Below are 20864 nucleotides of genomic sequence, written 5' to 3' on the forward strand. Positions count from 1 at the left end.
AAGATGACATTTATCAGTCCAAGCAAATGGATGTAGAAAGGCTTCCGTGTTCTCCGTCCTCCACGTGAAGGCTAAACTGCACCCCCGAGCCTCTGCAGGTAGCGTGGTGAGAGGCAAGGGCGGCTTCCAGAAAGGCCTCATCACATTTCTTCTGCTGCCTTCACCAAGGCTGGCCCTGGACATGGGCTGTGTAAAAAACCCTGGGCGTGCAAAGGTTGGCAATCCTGGGCTCTCCAAAATGCTGCTTTAACTTTTTTTTCATCAATTTGAGAGAAATTTGAGGGAGTTGAGTGCATTCCCAGAGCAAATTGAATCTATATTTCTTCACAGATACATGAGTCAGAGCATCTGAGATGTGTATTGCCAAATATAGTAATTGTGCTCCATCAAAAGATGGATACAGGAGTGGAACCGCATAATTTCCAAAGTTTTAATTATTTTTTTTCTGAGAAAATTATCGAAAGCACTCTTTTCCATCTTCTTTGGCAAGCAGCCCAATGAAGTAACAGTGAAGGTTTTGAGAGCCGTGGCAGCGGGGCTCGCACCATGGCTGACCCAGCTCAGCTGTAAGAGAGGACAAAGCCGGGTGACAAGAGCAGGGCCCTGAAACTTTCCCCACTTCGCCTCTGACAGCACTTCACGTTTTCAGAGCGCTCCGCCACACGGGCTGGGGAGCTCACCCCTCGCCTCCCTCTGCGCCTGGCAGGCACAAAGCCAGCAGCCCCAGCTTCGAGACCCGTTTTGAGGACGGCGAGCAAACCGCCCCAGCCCCAGCCCCAGCCCCAGTCCCCCCTCTCCACCCGCCGCCATTTTGTCCCGGCCTCCCCGCCGCCACCAGGGGGCGCCGCGGCCCCTCGAAATGGCGGCCGGGGGGGCGACGGCGGTGAGGGGGGCGCAGGGGGGCTCGGCGCGGGGCGCGGCGCTCATTGGCTGGGGCCGGGCGGGCCGGGCGCGCGGCGCCGCTTCTTAAAGGGCGACGCGGGGCGGCGGGCGCGCGGCGCGGTGCGGGGCGGGTGCTGCCGGCGGGGCGCGGGCGAGATGAGCGAGGTGGGTGAGCGGCCGGCGGGGGGCCGGGTGTGGGGCACGTCTGCCGGGGGGGGGCTGAAATTCACAGCGTCTTTTAAAGCTTCTTCTAATGAACCTCCACAGGTGTCCGTGCGCCTTCAAGGCACGAACCGGTGCAATGCTTCATGCTGTGAAGGAGCATGTGCACCGCCGGGCGATAACTTAACAAAAAGCCCCATACTTGAAAGATGTATTTATGGCTTTGCACAGGGACAGGGTGTGTAATGAGTTGTGTGGGCTCACGGAGGAAAAATGCTCTGCTTGTAGTTGATGCAAACTTTGTAAATATTGTCCTGGGGAGGGTTATAATTAAGGGGAAAAAATGCAAGCAGTGCCAAGCATGAAAGGATCGCTGTGTGCTTGTAAATAAATAAGCTGAGAAATATATATATATATTTTTTCTGTGGAAGCATTCTTGGGACAAACTAGTATTTTTTTCTTAAAAGTGTGTTCAGGCAGGATGGCTAGTGACAGTCAGTGGATCAAGTGCCTGGTGGAGGCAGCTAGCAGGATCCCAAATTCTCTAGTGCACCTTTTTGGGGGATCAGGAGAGAGATCTACAATTACACCTTATCCAGCACCCTATTCCTAGGGGCTAGCTGCGGTCATAGAAGACCTGCTGCTGCTTTAACAAATGGATGTTCCTTTCTTAGCAACCTGCAGAAAGCAAAAAGCAATGCCAAGTAAGTTCAGGCTGTAGTTACTGTGCAGATGTTACACTTGGTGTATTTTTAGGTAAGCGACTTGAAGAGTAAACCTGAGGCAGATGGAGAGCAGTGTAGCAGCATGGTCTCTGGCTAAGAGATCTGTGAGGAGCAGCTTACCTTTTGGTTTGCAGGTCAGGCTAAATGGCGAACACGGAGGAAATCCTCACCGTGCTTTTCTGCTGCTCGCAGAGATCAGACAGTCCAGGTGTAATGCAGCACGCTGTCCGTGACCTCTCCTTGCTCCTGCCTGCATTTGAGTCAGCTGGATAGAGTTCATGCAGTAGGCTTTTAATGCAACTATACTTCTGCCACTCACATTGGCTACTGCTTCAAGATAGCATTTGGGGGGGAAAGAAATTCTGAAGAGGAATGGTAGGGTGATGCTGCTGTGCTTACTGCAACTGTGCAAGGCACTGTTAGGTTATAGTCCTGTGCCCGGCTGTATTTGCTCAGTAATTACCCCTTGATAGTTTGAATTATATTGCTCGCTTTGTGTGCGGTAAGTCCCAATAAACATCAAGATCACTGCTAATACCAGCACAGGGGTTCTCTATTCGTAATGTGTTTCCCAGTGCCTAACAGAATAGCATTCCCGGCACACCTCCAGAGCTAGAAATGATGTCTCTCTGGTGCAGCACTAAGCCCTGTACAGATGACACTTAAGAGTGCAGTCAGTGTCTTCGGTCCTATCGTCACTGTCATTCAACAGATAACATTAGAGTGTTTATTGCCCACAGCTCCAGTGAAGAAAAGCTTCCTTGCTGTTACTTGCCTGCCAGCTGTTACTCAAAAGACCATTCTGTTTCCGACGGGCAGGGAAAAGCAACTGGACCCGTCCAAACCACTTCAGTGTGAAAGACTGCTTAAATACAGAGGCAAAAAAAGATCAGCAGAAAGCAAGCTCCTTAGACATCTGTTTGCTGTATTTTGATGGGGGTTTTGGTGGATTTTGCTTGTAATGCTGTAACTGAAAAATATTTTGATTTTTCTGTCCTAATCTGCCAGAAAATCTGAGGACAGTGATTAAAAAGGGCTCCTGTAGAGCCATGGAAAGATTACTTGAAAGTGGTGCTGAGATGGTGAGAAGGTTCTTGCTTATGTTAATAATTGTTAGGATTTGAGTGGAACTTAAAATGCGGTTGTAGAAGCCTCTGAAGGGAGCTTTCAGGTCCCTTGGAAGTTACTTGCTGAGACTTTGCATGGATTCTTATTTTACTGCCTCCAGCTAAACTAACTTATTTTTTACGGTGTTTACGGTGATTACCAGTCTCCTGATGGAGAAAGCTGAAGAGAAAGCAGCTGTTAATCTGACTATAGTACTTTATTTTTTTAGCAGCTAACACCTTTCAGAACAGATAAAGAACTTTCTTCTGCAGAAAAAAAAAAACACTTTCACTTCATCTGCAGTTTGTCTGAATGTTTAAGATTCTCTGACTGCTGGGCTAAGCTCTGGCACTGTAAATAGTTACAGGGAAGCTGAGGTATAAGGGCTTACCTAGTAGTATTGTGCAAGTGTCCAAACAAATTTAGTACTAAATGCATCTTGGTTTGAGCTGGGGACGGTTCACTTAGCTGCATGGGAGCTTCTCAAACTTCATTAAGTATTGAAATGCATTTTTAGGTGTTGAAGTAACTTGGAAAATCTGTCCTCAAATAACTGAGGAGCCTTTTTTCTAGGTCTGTAGGTGTTTTCCTTCATCTTTAATGAGCCTAGAGAGAACGGCAATGCTGTAAAATGTCAGCTACTGTCAGTGAGCATCTAGGAGACAGGTGCAGCACTTCCATTGAAGATCTCTGGTCACCTAGGGTGAACTGGGGGAAGTGATCTTGGGTGCTGGGTTTATAGAAGAATGCCAAATAACTATTCACAACCACTAGTGAGCCTCTGTACTCAACAGTGGCATAAGCTTGATTCACCTCAGTGAATCCTGTCATCTTGTCAGAGACTTAACTGATGCTCTGGGTATGATGCCTGGTCATGGTGAGAGTGCCTCTCACAAGAAGCATTTTTACAACTTCACACAAACACTTTTACAACATTCATTGCCACACCTGCCTCCTGTGTTGAATGACTCTGGCTTTTGGAGTCAGATCTGGACTTGGGAAGGAGCACATGCAAATGATAGGGTATTAGCAGCCCTGGATGCTGTTCCTGTGGTTCAGGGATGAAGCACATGTGTAATGAGACTGCCTTGTTGGATGAATTTGTTTCCTTTTGTTATTAAAGTGTTTCCTAACAATTGAAGAGTTAGAGTGGTATTTTTGGGGCAGGGGTGGAGTTCAGCTTCAATGTGTAATCTGTGTGCCTAGCTTCAGGAGACCCATTCAGGAAAAATACCTAATCAACACGTGCCCCAGGCTCCTGCGGCTTAGGGGAAGAACATGCCTTGGAAAAGCCTTACACAACCTGACTGATGTGCTCTACTGATTGCCAGGGTGCTGACGTGCCCACCTAAGGCAGGGTTTGAAACAGCAACACTGTATGCCTGGGGAGCAGTCTAGCTAGCAGAGAGCAGCAAGAATATTCCATCTTGTCTTCTGCAGCAGACGCCAAGCAATGGGGCACGTATAATTCACTGGGCACATGTAATTCATAAGTCACCAGAAGAGAGCTATTGGGGTCTCACTCTGTAGAGTGCTTAGGTCTCTTAGCTGGGGACTTGACCTGTGCGTAAATGCTTTTTTTGTCACACTTTGAATACAGACAACCCCAGCTTGTGCATCTCCCTTGATGTGCAGCAAGCTTCATGTTGTCTTACATTCCTTCTGGGCTCTTCAATTCTGCACCACCTGCTGTGTTGTGCCCACCTCCTAAAGGATCACAAAGGGGGTGTGTGTGGTTGTGTGACGTGCGATGGGGATGTGCAGGGTATTTCTGGCTCATCGGCTGTCAGTTCAGATCTCATGGGATGTGCCTAATGGCTCACATCTGCAGCCCGAAGCACTTACTTGGTGTGTTCTGGTGCTCAGATCACCTTCAGGTAGGTACCCAGGCAGTCTAATCGGCAAAGATGGAGGCATCACTGGAAACGTGGTGTGCCATTACACAGGGGTCAAAGACTTCTCAGAAATCTGAGCTTCTCCCACCTTTGGGGTGGGAGGAGACACTTGCCACCAAGGCAGTCTCTCTGTCTGTCTTCAAAACTGGTGGTGTGGGCATGCCCCCAGCTTGGCAAAGCAACATAAGGTGTCTGCTTCCTTCCAGGTTGAGGGAGAACCTGGAGGATGTTTCCATCCCTCCAGACAAGTACTCTCGCCAAGAGGCTGTTATAGAAGGAGAGGAATGTGGCCAAGAATGAAATGCTAGGCAGACGTGGAGGCTTCTGCCTGGAACTGTAGCTGGATCAGGTGGTTAAGTAGGAAAACTGTGTCGCCTTCATGGATTGCTCTCCTGAATGTGGCTTAATATATTCCTGAAACAGAGGAAAACTTGTGGGGTCTTGGGTTATGGGACCAGATACGTTTAAACACTGAAGTGAGGATTTTAACACCAATCCTGGATAGCAGTAAATCAAAAAACTGGTGTTTGTAGGGGGGACAAGATGCAATGTTAGTTCAAAGCAGCTATTTTCCTCTGAGGTGCTTGCAGTCCTGGGGAGTGTCTGAGCAAGCCAGACTTCTATGGTATGTGCGGGAAGATGACACCCTTCTGTATGCATTTTTTTTTCAGATACTGTGGAGACCCCCAGCTGTTAAAGTGCCAGCTTTGCTGAGGGTATAACCACAGCAGCTCTGAAGTGCAGCAAGAGCATGGCAGGGTTGAGGAGGAAACTCTGCAGCTGTTGTAGGATGGGGGTGGGATAGGGAAGGCGCATGAACATCAGTTTTTAATTTTAGCTCAAATCTATTTATTAGCTGGGTGGTAAATTGCAGCTCAGAAGAGGAGGAAGAAGGGAGAACAATAAGTTTTTATCTGTCACTTTGCCCACTCCTTCCATCAGAGTGGATTCAGTGGGATAAGGCATTTTCTAAAATAGCACTTAGAAATGAGGTTGGAAGTTAATCTCCTTAATTTGGTGAAGCTGGCAGATGCACTCTTTAGAAAGAATCATGTTAGTATTCTTGCAATGTGTGTAATGCCAACAGATTAAAACAATGCTCTAATAAAGGACAGTTAGCTTTGGAAGTATGCTTCAGATCATATTTCCTTGTAAGAGTAACTTAAAAACTGCTGCACTTGTAGAATGGGAAAGCTCCATCCAGCACTTCAGCATGAAGATTAATAGAATATTGTTCCAGGCTGCAAAAGCATATTACTTTCTAGTCAGATGTCCCTAAATCTAATATATTGGATAGCTTACAAGAATCATCTTCCAACAGTTTCTGCGCTGGATCAAGCTCACGATGACCCATGTCATATGGTAGTAGGCCACCACTGTTCCTGCTGAAGTTAACTGCTATCAAAGCTTTCTGGATATTTCATTATTGACTTTAATAAAATATTTCATTTCCAGGCCAATGTTTGCTATTGTCTGCCTTGCCTTTTATTTTTTTCTTAGGGATGACTTGGAAGATGTCTCAGTGTTTACAGGTTTTTCTCTATAACTGCACTACAAAAGAACTTGTAATAGAGTGGCTAGACCTAGACACAGGGTATGTAAATCATGAGACACCCACTTCTTGGCTGAAGAGGACTGGGAGAAGGCTGTGTGCATCATAGGAAAGCGATGCCTTCCTTCATCCTGTCAGTTGCAACAGAGCCTTAAAATCGCAGAGCCGTGTAGCACTTAAAAGGATCCTACACCTTGCAGAGAGTAATGATGATGAGTAACAGTCTCGTTTTTCTAAGAAAAGGTGTTCCGTGTTTTTCTCAGTTGTTTGGACACTGGTTTAACAAAAATAGACATGCTAAATAAACAGAAACCAGGTAAAATAACCAACATCCTTCTTCCCTTCTACTTTTAATAGTGACAATTATTCATTATTTCTCTTACGGAAACAGATGCAAGAGAGATCATATAGCCTACTTGTCTCTTGTTAGGAAAATGAATGGCAATCTTCATGGAGTAAGCTCAGAGTAAGCAACTATAGAAGAGCTGCAATTGCAAAACTTGTTTTTAATGACAGGATTTGGGGGGCTCACAATTCATCCCCACTCCATGTCTCTAGCCTGGTCTTGGGTCAGTCTCCAGATGGGGAAGCTGTGCAAGTGTCACCTAGGCCAAGTTCAGCTGGTGCTTTCTCATCTGCTCTGTTCATATCCCGTGGCATACAGCCTCATTTATGCGCCAACATGGAACTTGGAGGAAGAAGCACAACTTTAGTCAGAAGTGAAAATTGTCTGCCTACATGCCTTGAATGCTAGTTAGAGCTGAATTGTCTTTCCTCTTGAAAAGTATTGTTTTACAGACACTGAGCGTTCCTACGTTACCACCTTAGTATGCAGTGCATGAAACGTGACCCTGAGCAGAGGTGTAGCTGATACTGTGAGTACAGCAACAGCAGGCAGAATGATGGTAGGGATCTTTTGTTAAAGCTGAAAGTAAAAAACAAAGGGTGAGGAAATGCTGTTAAAGGTGGTGCCCTCCTGACTTCAGAGATTCCCAGATTAGAGACAGCAAACTGGTGAGGAGGGTTGTGCTAGGTCATCAGGTGGGAGAGCTGCAGATTCTCTCTTGTGGGGAGGGTGCTAGCTATGGCAAAGCATGTGCAAGCAATTGTATATTTAGTGTCACAAACAGGGTCTTGGTGTCCAAGTGCCTGGTGGAGAGGAGGTGCAAGCTGCTTTGTCACCAGCCTTATTTGCTGCTCTTTGGCTGGCTGGTTTGATTCTAGCTGCACTGTGGAGCCAGCTGCCCGATAGTGCCAGCAGGACCAGGAAAATGCAGTAGCAGAACCAGATAAACAGGAAACAAATGTTCAGGCTATAACGGCCTAAACTCAAAGGCTGTATGCTGCTGTGCACTTGAGCAGGGGAAGGTTATGTGTAGGATCACCACGCAACACGGCTGTCCTAAAAATGGAGAAGAGCAAAGATCTGCAGGGATCCTGGCTAGTTGTATGCTGATGTAGATGCATTCGTAGGGATTTTAGGTGCCTTCTGTCATCACCACAAAAGGTGCAGTTCAGAAATGCCCAAGTAAACGCTGACCAGACCTATCCATGGAAATAGGACAACTCTCAGTGCAGTGTTGTGCTTAAGTTTGTTAATCTTGCCAACAGTTAGTAGGCTCTTCCCAAGTGAATTGGTGAGACAGCTGAAATGCTCCTGTTAAGTCAGCATATCTAGCAGGAACTGGTAGGTTTGTGTATGAGAAGCAGCGTTTGATAGAAAGTGCTTTAGTTTTGTAGGGGATGGAAGAGTAGTTTGAGGGAAATTAGGGACCTGTACAGCTTCAAAACCCCTGGAGAGAGCACTGGAAAGCAGACAGTACCTGCTGCTAGTGCCTGGGGATGCTTTTCATCTGCATCTACCCCCTGAGACATCCAAATTAAGTTTTCCAAGACAGCAGATATCATGGCCGTTAATCTGCTTTGACGGTGCTTTGTTCTCTACAAATCTAACACTAGAGGGATTACCAAGCGCTGAGATTGTAGTTGGTGGCATTCTGACTACAGAAGATAAATTTCAAGGAAAAGAGTATCGAGATCATGGTAACTCCCAAATTGGTGCAAGTGTATTATGGGTATAAAGTAGATGACACAAAGCTGAATAGATCTGAAGGCATCTCTTGATTCCTTGAGGATTTTCGTGAGATTGGACCTTTTCCTAATAACACGCAGGATATGAAGGAAGACCAGTGATTTGTGAGGATCTTTTTATAGTTACAGTAATACTTTCCCACAAAAAGTTTGCCATTAGTGGATTAGTGTTTCCAAGCCAGAGGTATTCAGCTGATTCATGTCTGACCAGACCTACTACCCACATCCTGCTTTACATGCACATCTCTACAAAGAAGTGGTGTGTGTTTCAGCAAAGCCCCCAGTAGGCTCTAGGGTGAAGTTGTGCTGAAGAGAGGAAAGAGTGCCCTCTTCTGCTAGAGGGTGGGGGAGCTGGGGTTTGGATGTGCAAGGTAGGCTTATCTTTAGAAGCGACTCACCACTAAATCAGACAAGGTGAGAGTAGACGTCAGGAGGTAGCTGCAATCTTGTGTGGGAGAGAGGCTGGCCTGAGATAAGCCAAAATGTGTAACACCTAGCTAAATATGAAAACGTGACAGTGCTCAAGTCCAAGTTTCGGGTGGAGCAGTAGGGGACAGGTACAGAGACAGAAAAATAATTCTTATAAAGATCACAAGCATGCCTTTCATCTGATTTCTCATGCTTTTTATCCTCTAGTTCTAATGGTATAAGTAATGAGATTACTGCTGTCTCTACCTTCCCGCTGCAGAAAATATGCTTCTCTTTTAAATCCCAATGATTAAACTATTTTTAGTTTAAGACACTGAATATTCTGCATACTGAATTTTTAAGCAGAATTTCAACACTAGTTGAAATACCCTGTACAATGTCTTTTATTGGAGCTTGAGATACTGTGTGATGTTCAGGAAAGAAATCTGAGCAACACTGAAAGCCAATTCCTTCAATTCCTAACATGTATTAGTGAAATGTGAGGTGAAGGGAGATAGAAGATGGAAACTGCTACAAATTAGGCTAGGCAGACAGCTTTCTGGAAATGGTGGAAAAATAAAACACGAAGCTTCATAGCTACTTCATACATATCACTACTCCACTCAGATCTGACAGATAACTCAGCAACAGAAAAGAGAGCAAGCACATTGTTGGCTTGGCACACTTTTGAAACACATGTGCCAGCACACGTGTGCTGCAGTTTAAGCAGGTCAGCCAAATGCCTAAGGCAGGCCAACTTCATGCCAATTTTAATTGTCCAGTCAGACGTGGCTAGCTATCACTTCAGCTCATTTCCCAAGCTATGGGACAGCGCTGGCATCCAAGCCAAGCCAAAGGAAGCTCTCACGTAAGGTTGCAGGAGTGTTTGCAGTGATTTCTGAGTGCTGCCTTGTATTCCTGGCTTTGGCTAAAAGCTTGGTGTGCTTGGTGGACATCCTGGAGCTCGGCTTGTGACACAGACCTGCAAATGCAAAAGAATAGTTAGCTAAGGATCTAGCATTAATGGTGTGAATGCAATACATATATATATATATATATATCTTGCAAATCTGAATCCTAACTGTCTTTTGTGGTCATGTCATGTAAGACTTAAATTAATAGATGTTTTTGTCAGACTGCAGTGTGTCAGACAGCACAAAGCTGGATCTAAATGAGTGTTGTAATCTGCTTTCTGCGTGAAACTTCTCTAAGGAATGTATTTTCTATCTAGTCACAGGATGGGTCTGTTAGGATATTAACAAAATGAATGCATGGCTTTATTTCCTGGAGAAGCACTTTGAAGTCCTCTTTTTAATGTCTTTGCATGATGGGTTGTCATGTCTATGTGTTAGTAAGGTGAATATGTCTAGTTGGGTAACATTGTTCTTCCACTTCATATGCAAGGCACAAAGTGCAGAAGGGACCTTAGTACATAATGGGAGACTGATGATGGAGTGACAGATAACTATTTGGAGTGCAGAAAATGCAAATTTTCGTTGAACTTGCATTGGAAGTCACAGTACTGTAGAGGGGGAGTGTTTGAAACAATGTGGTGGGGAAGCTTTTGGTGAATCTGTTTGGCCAGATTTGAAAAGGTGGATTTGAGCCAGCAATGTGCACTTGCAGCCCAGAAAGCCAACTGTATCCTGGGCTGCATCAAAAGCAGCGTGGCCAGCAGGGCCAAAGAGCAGTGGCCAGCCCCTCTGCTCTGCTCTTCTGAGACCCCACCTGGAGCAGGTGGGTACATTTGGGGCCCCAGCACAAGAAGGACATGGACCTGTTGGAGCAAGTCCATAGGAGGGCCATGAGGATGCTCAGAGGGCTGGAGCACCTCTCCTATGAAGCCACACTGAGGGAGTTGGGGTTGTTCAGCCTGGAGAAGAGAAGGCTCCAAGGAGACCTCAGAGCGGCCTTCCAGTACCTAAAGGGGGCCTGCAGGAAAGCTGGGGAGGGACTCTTTGTCGGGGAGTGCAGTGATAAGACAAGGGGTAATGGCTTTAAACTAGAAGAGGGTAGGTTTGCATTAGATATTAGGAAGAAATTCTTCACTCAGAGAGAGGGAGGTGAGGCACTGGCACAGGTTGCCCAGAGAAGCTGTGGATGCCCCATCCCTGGAGGTGCTCAAGGCCAGGCTGGATGGGGCTTTGGGCAGCCTGGTCTGGTGGGAGGTGTCCCTGACCATGGCAGGAGGGCTGGAACTAGACAATCTTTAAGGTCCCTTCCTGCCCAAATCATCCTGTGGTTGTGTGATTTCCCCTGGACTCATTCCAAGGCTAGGGCACTACAGGAACTGGAGAACGTTTAGTCCTAGAGCGGATGAACTTGGTGAGTCTGTGCTAGGTCCAGGGAGCTTGGGAACTACCTACAGCTACACTGAAAATTGCTTTCTTAATTTCTCTGCTGCTATTAATAATGAAGCTGATAGTAGCATCAATTTCACTGAGCAGATGCAGGGTCATGGGAACTTCTGATATGTGGAAATCCCGATTTTCCAGCCAGCTCTTGGACAGAGCTGGTGATCTAGCTTTTTTTCTGCTTTCTGTGGATGAACACGTATGATTGCTGTCCCTGACGCTTGGCAATCAAAGTGACCTTGTGCATCACCCTGTTCATTCTCCTTCTTAGTGTGGTGGGTTTATTTCTAATCGCTTGGCTGCTGTTTAGACTCGCGGTGCCAAGGCAGCTTTGTTCTGAGCTGTGTCACACTCGGAACAAAGCAGCTCCCCCAAAGTCTCAGCGGGCTGGTTTCAATACGGGTTTCAACAATGCGGGACAAATCCTCCATCGAGCGCGGCCCAATTTCAAGGCTGCTTCAGCTGCCAATTCAGGGCTCCCCGTGCAGGGATCCCCTGGTGGCACGGGGCCAAAGATAACAGGTCTGCGTCATCTCTCTGTGCAGCTGGCCCCTGGGCAGGGTGCGCTGCCAAGGCTGCTGCGTGCTCTCCGTCCGTGTCCAGTGATTCCCCCGCTGCTGGAACAGCCTGGCAAGGAGCTGCTGTCGTAGCTGCAAATGGCTCTGGGGATGCTTGTGGTAGCTGCCTGTGACCACGCAGGCTGCCCAGGGGGGTAAAGTGATGCATAAACGTCCGTGCTGCTTCCTCTTGCTGTCGTCTAGAAAAATCAGAAGGCTTTGCCTTATGGCGGGGGCAGAAAGTTGCTTTGTATGGCAACTGGAAACTGCCGTAATTAATACCTTTTCAAAACCCAGCTGGCCAGTTCTAGCAGGCTGTAATAACATCTGTAATAAGACTGTAGTAACATCTGTTTACCTCTGAAATATATAGGAAAAAGGAAAGAGAACAAATTTGGTTTGAACTGTACAGCTGGAAATAAAAAAGCCAACAGCAAAAAGACCAGAACTTCTGCAGACTGGGAAGACGCACACGCAGTCTGTTTTAATAATGTTAAAGTCGATATGATCAGATATGAAGCAATTTGTCAGCGCAGACTTTTGCCATTAATAACCAAGCTGTCCCTTGAAGACAGCCTCTAACTCAATTACAGCTGGGCTTGTATCTCAGTGAATTAAATTACCCTGAATTTCAGAAGGGTTTGGAAGAATGAAATATAAAGTAAATACTTGTTAAAAAAAAAAAACAAAACACATCCATAATCAGTTATATCATGCCTGAGCAAGGAGCCTGACCCCTTAATTGGTTTAGGGCACTCTTCCTATCCAGGGATGCTAATATTAAAGGGTACCCAGGATCCCTTCTGAATCCAAACACTTGATCCCCAAGGTTCTGAATTGCTCCTAATCAAGTGCCACAGTCAGCTGCCATTATCTGTCTGCTCTGCCTGCACAGACGGCCGAGGCTTACAGCTGAGGCATGCTATTTGAACACGACTAGACTGCCTCTGTCTGTGAGCTGTTTTGGTTCTGCCTGGCTGCATGGACGCAGCCCTTCAGGTACTTGTGTTGCTCTATGTTTTGTTCCACTGCCAGGTGGAGATTTCTAGGAGGTGATGCAACATCACAGGGAGATGCAGATCCGTGTTGAGCTGACCAGTGATTAAATTTTGAGGGATCTATGCAGCAAACAAAATATTTCACATCAGGAACATTAAAATAATTTAAAATTTAAAGATTTTAATGACTCCAAACCATTTTTTGATTAGAACACCATGGCTTCCAAATCCTTTTTATCAATAATTTTTGATTCATCTACAGTCCAGCTCTTTAGGAGGAACCCAGCTCAGAATAAAAGTAACTGCCCAAATCCTTGTGGGATGTAAAGAGTTGCTTTCCCAGCAGTGCTGGAACAGATCTCCCAGAGGGGGGTTTGGATTCTCTGCCCTTGGAGGCTTGCAGGACTTGGCTTGGCATAGAACTGCAGTGTTCCCCTTGGGGTGTTGAGGGGCCAGGGACTAACAGAGGTACCTTCCAGCCCTGCTTACAAGACTGAAATTCTGCTGTCTTCCAGCTGTACTCCCTCATTTTTGAGCTAGGGCTATTACATCTTTGTTCCCCTGTGGCCAGCAGCCTAAGATTATAGTGGTTCCCACTGTGCTTTAAAGAAATAGAGAAAAAAAGGTTTCTCAAACGTTTCAAAGCAAGGTATGGTTTAGTACTCAGAAGGAAGCACTCACCTGCTCAGATTTTCGGTTCCCAGAGCCAAATTGTGGTGCTTTCTCCCCACGTTGCAGGCTGTTGCCTGTTCTGTTGGACTGAAACAGCTGTGGGTGGGAGATGTCAATTACATTACTGAAGTGATCGAAAGAGACAATTAAGCTCTATATTTATTTATTTATTTCAGCTGGACCATTTCGATGATTGTTTTCAGCACAGCTCTGCAGAAATCTTACTTTTCACTGCAATAATCGTAGTGCTGCTATTTTCTATATGACCTTGCAAACAATTGTGTCCAGACAAATGAGGCCTTGGGGATGGAGAGGTGTGGCTGGATTGGGCCAGACGGGGAAGTGGGAGTTCTCAAGGCTGGTTTCCTGCCACAAACAGCCCTTTTATAGGACTGCGGTACCAAATCTGATGCTACCAGTAGATAAGAAATAATAGGAGGAAAAAAAAATAAAAGGAGAGACCACCTTAAAAACCTCAGTCATTTTTCATTTATACCGTTCAGCTTAATCAATCTATTTTTATATAATTGAAATAATCCTCTTGGGTCACCTTGATGTTTCCTCTTTATCAATTTGCAGGGTAATTAGGATATGGGCTGTATTAGCCTTGTCCAAATGAGAGCTGAGGTAATTTTTTGGCAATTGGTGTTTGAAGGCTTATTCCACAGTTAATTTTATTCTGTTTACCCGTTGCTTAACAAAACCTAACATGAAGTTTAGAGATTTCGCAGTACTGCAGTGAGGTTCCAGCTCTTACTAAAGCAAGTAATGCTGCTGAAGTAAAGACAAGTACTTGTCCACATGTGAGTTACCCCTGTAAATAAGCCTTGCAGGATCAAGCCCTATGTTTCCTGCAGAACAGATGAGGGATTACTTCTCATGGCTGGCATGGTAATTAACAGGATTTGGAAAATACATTCTTGCAGCTGCTTTCAAAATTAACTTCAAAGATTCCATTAATCCCTTCCTCCAAAAAAAAAAAAAAAGTGATTACAATGTCTTTGGAGAAATATCTGCTGAATAATGTTTTAATTCAAGATATGCTAATAACCTAAATATTAAGCAAGCTACCGTTTTTGCTAATGATGTTGATTACGTTTGGTGTTGGTGTAAATACTCTGTTTAGAACACTATATTGAATTTGAATACAAAATCAGCAGGTTCTCACTGTGTTGATTTATAAATTGCAGCGCAGCGTTGGTGAAAGTGGGGCACAGGGAAAGTTCCCCTCCGTGCTATTAGGATCTATAAATACAGCACTGTAAGAGGGTTCCTGCATCCCAGGCAGTGATGCTCCGCCCGCCTTCTCTAGCTGCCTCCCTCTTTGCCCTGGAAGCGTGCTGGGTGCTCCTGCTCTGCTGTCCACGTACGCTTAGAAGTGCCTTTTCTAAGGGCTTTTCTCAAGCCAAAAAAACATCTCTCCAGCCCGAATTTTCGGTTCCCATTGCTTTTCTGTGCCTGGCTGTCAGTCCAGTGGTTCAAGAGGGGGGCCAGGACCTCCACCAGCATGCCTCCCTGTGCTGTCCCACGGGAGCTCTGGGTTCACCCGACATAGGCAGTGCTTAAACAACCTGCATGGCCTCCTTCCTGGGGAAATGCGGCACCCCGTGCCTCTCTAGTTATCCACAGCTGTGTTATTAATTTCTGAGGAGTACCTTCTTTGCTAGGATGTCAGTGTGCATGTGTGTGCACGCCCGTCAGTGACTCCAGAAGTTACAGAAAATCATTACTGCTCAAATGTTAATTTTTAGCTGCTGCAGCTTGAATCACGTCACTTCATCTCAGCCCACTTGTGGGGTTTTAATTTATAAAAAAAGCTATAGGAGATCCTTAATAAAATTGAGGACAATCAAGAGCTAGTCAAGTACAACACTGCTTGACCCATGAAGACAATTACAGAAATAGTCAGGGTGCCAGGGATCATTTAATTTTGACAGCCGGTATTGAAAGATGGATTCTGGCACTGCTGCTCTGGCAATATTACACTGCCCTGGCAACACACGAGCCAGAAAGCAGCCCGTAGAGAATTCCCATTGTGTAAAGGGACACGTGGAGAAAGTGCCAAGTGGGTTTCTACTCTTGCACAAAGAACTGAGATCCTAGGGTGAGAGCAGCCAGGAAAAAGTGGTATTCTCCAGAAAGTCACTTCTACCAGAAACTGTTGGTCATAAAAAGGAGTGGACTGCTCTGTACTGAAGCCTGTGTTGATAAATGGTTTTCCTTTCTGTCAAGTGCACAAAAGATGATCTGTGATTTCTTGCAAAGATGTGTAAGAAGTCATCAGACTCACCCCTCATTCAGACAAAATATTGGCTGGATGTTCTGTGCTTGGTGCTGTTACCTTAAATGTGGGCTTTGAAGGACGCTTTCATCTCATAAATATTCAGTACAAGGTCTGCAGTGGGGAAAAAAAAGTGGGAGAAACTTCTTAGGGTCTCAAATAGACAAGTGAGGAGAGTTTACTTCTAGTGCAGTTTTCATAATGATATTCAAGCTTCTCTGGGATTCTTCAATTCTGCTTGTAAGTGTTTTTCGGTGACTAGCTGTTACGGATGTGAATGGGCCTGTATTGCCACAGCGGTTTGTTTGGGATTTACCACCTGGCTATACCACAGACTAGTTTTGGAGACCTACAGTTGGAGCGAATGAGTGTGACAGTAGAGGTTGTGCATGGCTCTCCAGTAATACACCTCGTATTGCTCACCCAGTTGCTCAGCTTTATGCTCTTTTATATATAACACCTCCCCTCTCCTTAAAAAAAAAAAAAAAAAAAGTGTCGCTGCAATTTGGGCCCCATTATTAAGAGGTGAGGTATTCTCTGGGAACTTTGGTAAACAGAAATCTTTCTGTCACAGAACCATCTTTTTTCCTATTCTCAACTTTTTAACTTAAGCATAGTAGTATCCTTTGTCCTTATTAGCAATGATTTACTGAGATATGGTTAAGAGTGGCAAAGAGTGATGTTTTTCACACCTAAATGTGCAAATGCTGAGTGCTATAGTTTCAAGCCAATATATGACCCTAAAAAGGTTGTTGAACACAACAAACCAGAAATGTCCAGTAAATAACAATGTAACCTAATTAGTTATATGAATTCCAAATACTGCAGAGTGTATCTCTACATGTTCCAGGTCGTAGCTGCTTGATTCTTGCCCATACTTAAATTCCGGGTCTTCATCTAGTTTCTGACATACAGTAGTTCTTTGCAAGAGCTTGAAAGAACTTTGTTTTCCTTCGTTCCCGGATGAAGTCCACACCAATTGTAATAATTCAAGGTACTGTACAGGAAATATTTAGTTCTGAAAAACAGCAGGTATCAATTGCTGTTACCTCATTCTGCTGAAGACTAGGAAAATTACAAGCTGTACTTACATGGAAAACATGGAAAGTCCTTAAGCAGGTACTTAACATGACATTTTTATTTGCAGAAAGGTTACAAACTTTTAAATTTTCTATAGTGTGTTTTTCAATACTTTTTTTCATTCTGATGCTAAAGCAGCTGAACTCATTGATTAAAGCAGAAGGCTATGAGAAAAGACACTGACGAAATAGTTAGGATACAATTTATACTTTTTACAGAGGATTCTATACAGAGAACAGATGGTAGTGATGGTAGTACGGATTAAATTCTTCCTTGCTGGCTGACCCCTGACAGACGTTTTTGTGCTGTATTGTACTAACATGTATTTCCTTCTGTCACACACCTAATGACTTTTGTGTTAGAGATGGACATGGTAGCAAAATGAGGCTTAAAAGCTTAGGATATCCACAGATTTCACTGCTGTCCCTTTAGTCAATGAGAACAGAACATCCTAATAACATATTTCATATGTCAGTGAAATTAATTATTTTTCTCCTGAGTCAAGGCTACACCGGCCATTTCTGATATTAACTTTACAAAACCTTTCCACTGTTTTTAGTCTTTTAATTTTACCCTTGTGTGCTCTTTTTACTTCGATGCAGAAATAAAATACGTCTAAAAATCTGCAGCCACCGCTTTGCTGGGATACAGCATGCTATACCTTATCATCCCTGCACTCTGACGAAAAAGTAGAATAATGTTATTACTGTAAAGCCCCATTTGTCAGGGCTTTCTGGCAGTTTCACCTCCCTGATCTTGGGCTTTCTGAAGCTCATCAAAAAACAAACAGTCCTTCTCCCCCAGGAAACTTAGTAATCAACACCTGGATTCAATCCTTAATGCTGAGGTGCTATAGCCTAACTGAAAAGGTCAAGAAATTTCAAGACGAGAAGGGAATGTTATAAGATAAAAAGCAAAAATTAGGCTGGGGAGTACAGGATGGGTTAGAAGAATGAATCAAAAACCCTACTGCAGTAATTTAACTTTCTTACTGAAACGTCCTCCTGGCTGAAAACTCAATGTTGACCTTAGTTTGTACACCTAGGGGACTAATTTGTGTAGTTGTTATACAACATTATCTAGCTGTTGTGCATAGCAATGAGAATTTATCAGGAAAGTAATGCTGTTCTTCTCTTGCCGTGGCTTTTGGCATATGGTGGGAGCCCTTCTTCCTTCCTTTTCTGACAAACTGGGAGTGACTTTGATTCTGGAGACATTTTTAACAATGTGCCTTTGATGTTCTGCAAAACCGCTGAGTTAAAAATTAATATAGCCCCAAGCAGTCATAAACTATGTTTCCTCCTACGCAACACAGCAACAAAATTGTTTATCCCGTTTTAGTGGATAATCATTATGTTTTTGCCCTCATGTTCATTTTAGCTCTGATGTTTCTTTTTTCATACCTAATGGACAGTTTCTTCAGTGTTTCTGTCCTAGTGCTTGCCTTAGAGGATCTAGAAAATTTTAGAAGCTTTGAATGAGGGAAGCTGGCTACAAGTTATAGAAAACAGAAGAATTAGACTGCTTTTAGCTTTTAAAATGCAGTCTGCAACTTGGAGATTGCCTGTTCAAAAACAAAACCAGAAATACAGAACAAAAAACAAAACAAAACAGAAATAAATATTGTTTTTCTTGTATTTCAGTGTTTTTAATTTGATCTCTCGGGTCTAAGAACAATATCAGTTATACCAGCTTTTGAAGGGTTTTCATCCATTGCTTCTTGAAAATACCCCCAGCAACTCCTCCTGGTGTTCAGTCCTCCTGTGCTTTGGATGACATTAAAAAGCTAAGCCTTGTTTTGCAGCCTGTGGTGGCATTAAGAAAGGTGATGAAAAGAGCAAGAGGCTCCAGGTGCTAATAATATCAGCATCTTGAAATTGTTTTTTAAAAACAGGTCCACTGAATGTACTGAAATAAAAGGCTAAAGGCTTTACAGGTGGATGACCATGCCGTATATGGCTTTTTCATAACAGTTGCAATGTCTTGTTAACAAGAAACTGATTCTTGCTTTCAAATCCATTGCACTCGTTTGGAAAACAGTACAGTGCTTATAGATAGAAATAAATATGTATGTGGCAGAGAAGGAAAGGCTTTCAGAAGCTCGTTCAACAGACTTTCAGGCATCATTCTCCGTATGTCCAGTGGCCTCCAAACAAAGGGCTGTAGTGTGCTTAGACTGATTTCAAACTTACAAAACAATATTGACCTTATGCATGGAAAAAATCTTTATCGACTGAAGCTGAGATTTCATTTGTTTTCTTTATGAGAACTTTCCCCGCTCCCAGAGGGGAAATCCTGAGACACAAAATGCGTGCATCCGTATTCCAGCACTCCATAACAGCAGACCAACCCTGACAGGTATAGCCTAGGGAGGAAAGAGAAGCCTTCATAACAGCTAAGCAGCACAGCCTGAAACACTCAGGAGGACAGACAACCTGGAAAAAAGCATTTCAAAATAAATTTAAAAAAAGCAATATAGTTACCATTTTTTAGATAGTAAAGATCAGTTATATTATTTTTTAGGAAGTCTTGGTAAATTCGCATGATGAAATCTGGGTTGAGATGTGGATTGGAACTGAAATATTGGAATATTAATCAAACTTTAAATAAAAGCATAAATGTTAACGTCTTTAGCAAAATTGTTTTCTGGATCGATTTATTGACTTCTGGCTGTTCTTAATTTATACTTTTATAAAAATAAAATATTTATCCCTTTAGGATCCCGTTCTTTGGCGTTATTGACCGAGTTTTCTCTGCTGTCTTAGGCTCTAAGGCTCCAGGAAGAAACAAAAATATATTTCCATTGCATGGGGAGACAGTAGCTGTGATGATGGACTCAGAGTTGTTTTCTGGAGGGATTCTGTCTCATTGCACAGAGTGTGAGATAAAAGGCAAAGGCAGTGGATCAGAGACATGCACTGGAGTCTGCTGCAGAGAGGAAGATGAGAAACCCCACCATGGGCATGTGGATGCGCGATAGACCATATGTAGCTCTTTTCAAACCCCTCAGGAGGATAGCAAGAACTTCTTTCTCCTTCTGGCTTTCTTAATAAGAGCTAAGAGTGGACATGAAGGTTTTGTACTTATGCCCTGATTAGCTCCGTATACACAGAATACCCTGAAAATTCAGCCTCTGTGAGAGATGAAGGACAGAAACCAGATCAGTAGAGGAGGTTTTAACCAGCTATTCTAGAGTAAATACCGAAGGATAAGTATGCCTGTATGATTTTTCATAGCAGAACTAATATGACTGTCCATATTTTGACACAAACCGTTTGGTTTGCAGTGCAGCTGCGGTTGTTAACTTCCCTGATACATGAAGATGTGCTGCCTCTGAATGCAGCTGGATTTATTCCCTGTGAATTTAATATTCCCGTTTTTTCACATGGGCAGCCCTAGAGGATGGATTCTTTAATCCGTTTCTGTAATACACCGAAGTATGAATAATATTGCATAAGAAATGCAAATTTTACCATACCAGTTTGCTAAAGTACCTTAATTTTACCTGCGAGATGCTGTCTCTGGGGGATGCAGCATAATTTCCATTGAGTAGCCATTCCTAAGCTAGTAAATTACGGAAGTGTAACCACACCAATACGGTTTTGCCACTGTGAATGCCACTGTTCGGGGCTGCGCTGGTATTTGCCACATGTCACTTAGTAAAGAGACATCACAGTTTGCTTCATGGAAAGTCTTGGGGCTGTTCCTTAGACTTGGTGAACTTAAGTGGGAAGTTCCATCTCTGCTTGTGGACAAAGAGAAATGCAAGTCTTCTGACCAAGGTCCGATCAAAAGAAACATGGGAATGGAGGCACAGCAGAGACCTGAGGGAATGTCCTACTGCAGTTCATACCCTTGCATTTGACTACACAAACCCCGTCGTTAACAGGTGCTAATTGAGTACTATTCCATGCATGGTTATACAGCTGTGCCGAGGTGGTACCAAGGATTTCTGTTCTGGCTGGTAGTTTTTTAAAGCAGCATTACATGAGGGTGAGTGACTATCCAAAGTACTGAAGAAAAATCAGGCAGTAACTGCTAGTAATTCCAAGGGGAAAATGCACTTCCAAGTTTGTTCTAACCACTTTTTTTTTTTTTTT

At 44.1% G+C, this 20864-nt stretch overlaps 1 protein-coding gene and 1 long non-coding RNA gene across 3 annotated transcripts in view; one reads left to right on the plus strand and one right to left on the minus strand.

Annotated features, from left to right (window-relative positions):
• The first annotated feature begins 942 nt into the window (after positions 1-942).
• Positions 943-20864, plus strand: part of PCP4 (Purkinje cell protein 4) — a 54282-nt gene continuing 34360 nt past the window's right edge. Inside the window, exon 1 of the mRNA XM_083838796.1 lies at positions 943-1047. Within this exon, the coding sequence (XP_083694922.1) occupies positions 1039-1047 (9 nt within the window). The 5' untranslated portion in view covers positions 943-1038. The remainder of the gene's footprint in view (positions 1048-20864) is intronic.
• Positions 9836-20864, minus strand: part of LOC310900604 — a 42864-nt gene continuing 31835 nt past the window's right edge. Inside the window, exons 1-3 of one of the 2 annotated variants that reach the window (XR_014585261.1) lie at positions 13629-20856; positions 13413-13499; positions 9836-12851 (exon numbers count right to left, since the gene is read on the minus strand). This is a non-coding gene — a long non-coding RNA (uncharacterized lncRNA). Of the gene's footprint in view, positions 12852-13412; positions 20857-20864 lie in introns of those variants that run through there. The other variant, XR_014585260.1, reaches the window with a different exon arrangement.

The sequence above is a fragment of the Anser anser genome (genome assembly GCF_964211835.1).
Source record: "Anser anser genome assembly, chromosome: 1".
Classification (NCBI taxonomy): Eukaryota; Metazoa; Chordata; class Aves; order Anseriformes; family Anatidae; genus Anser; species Anser anser.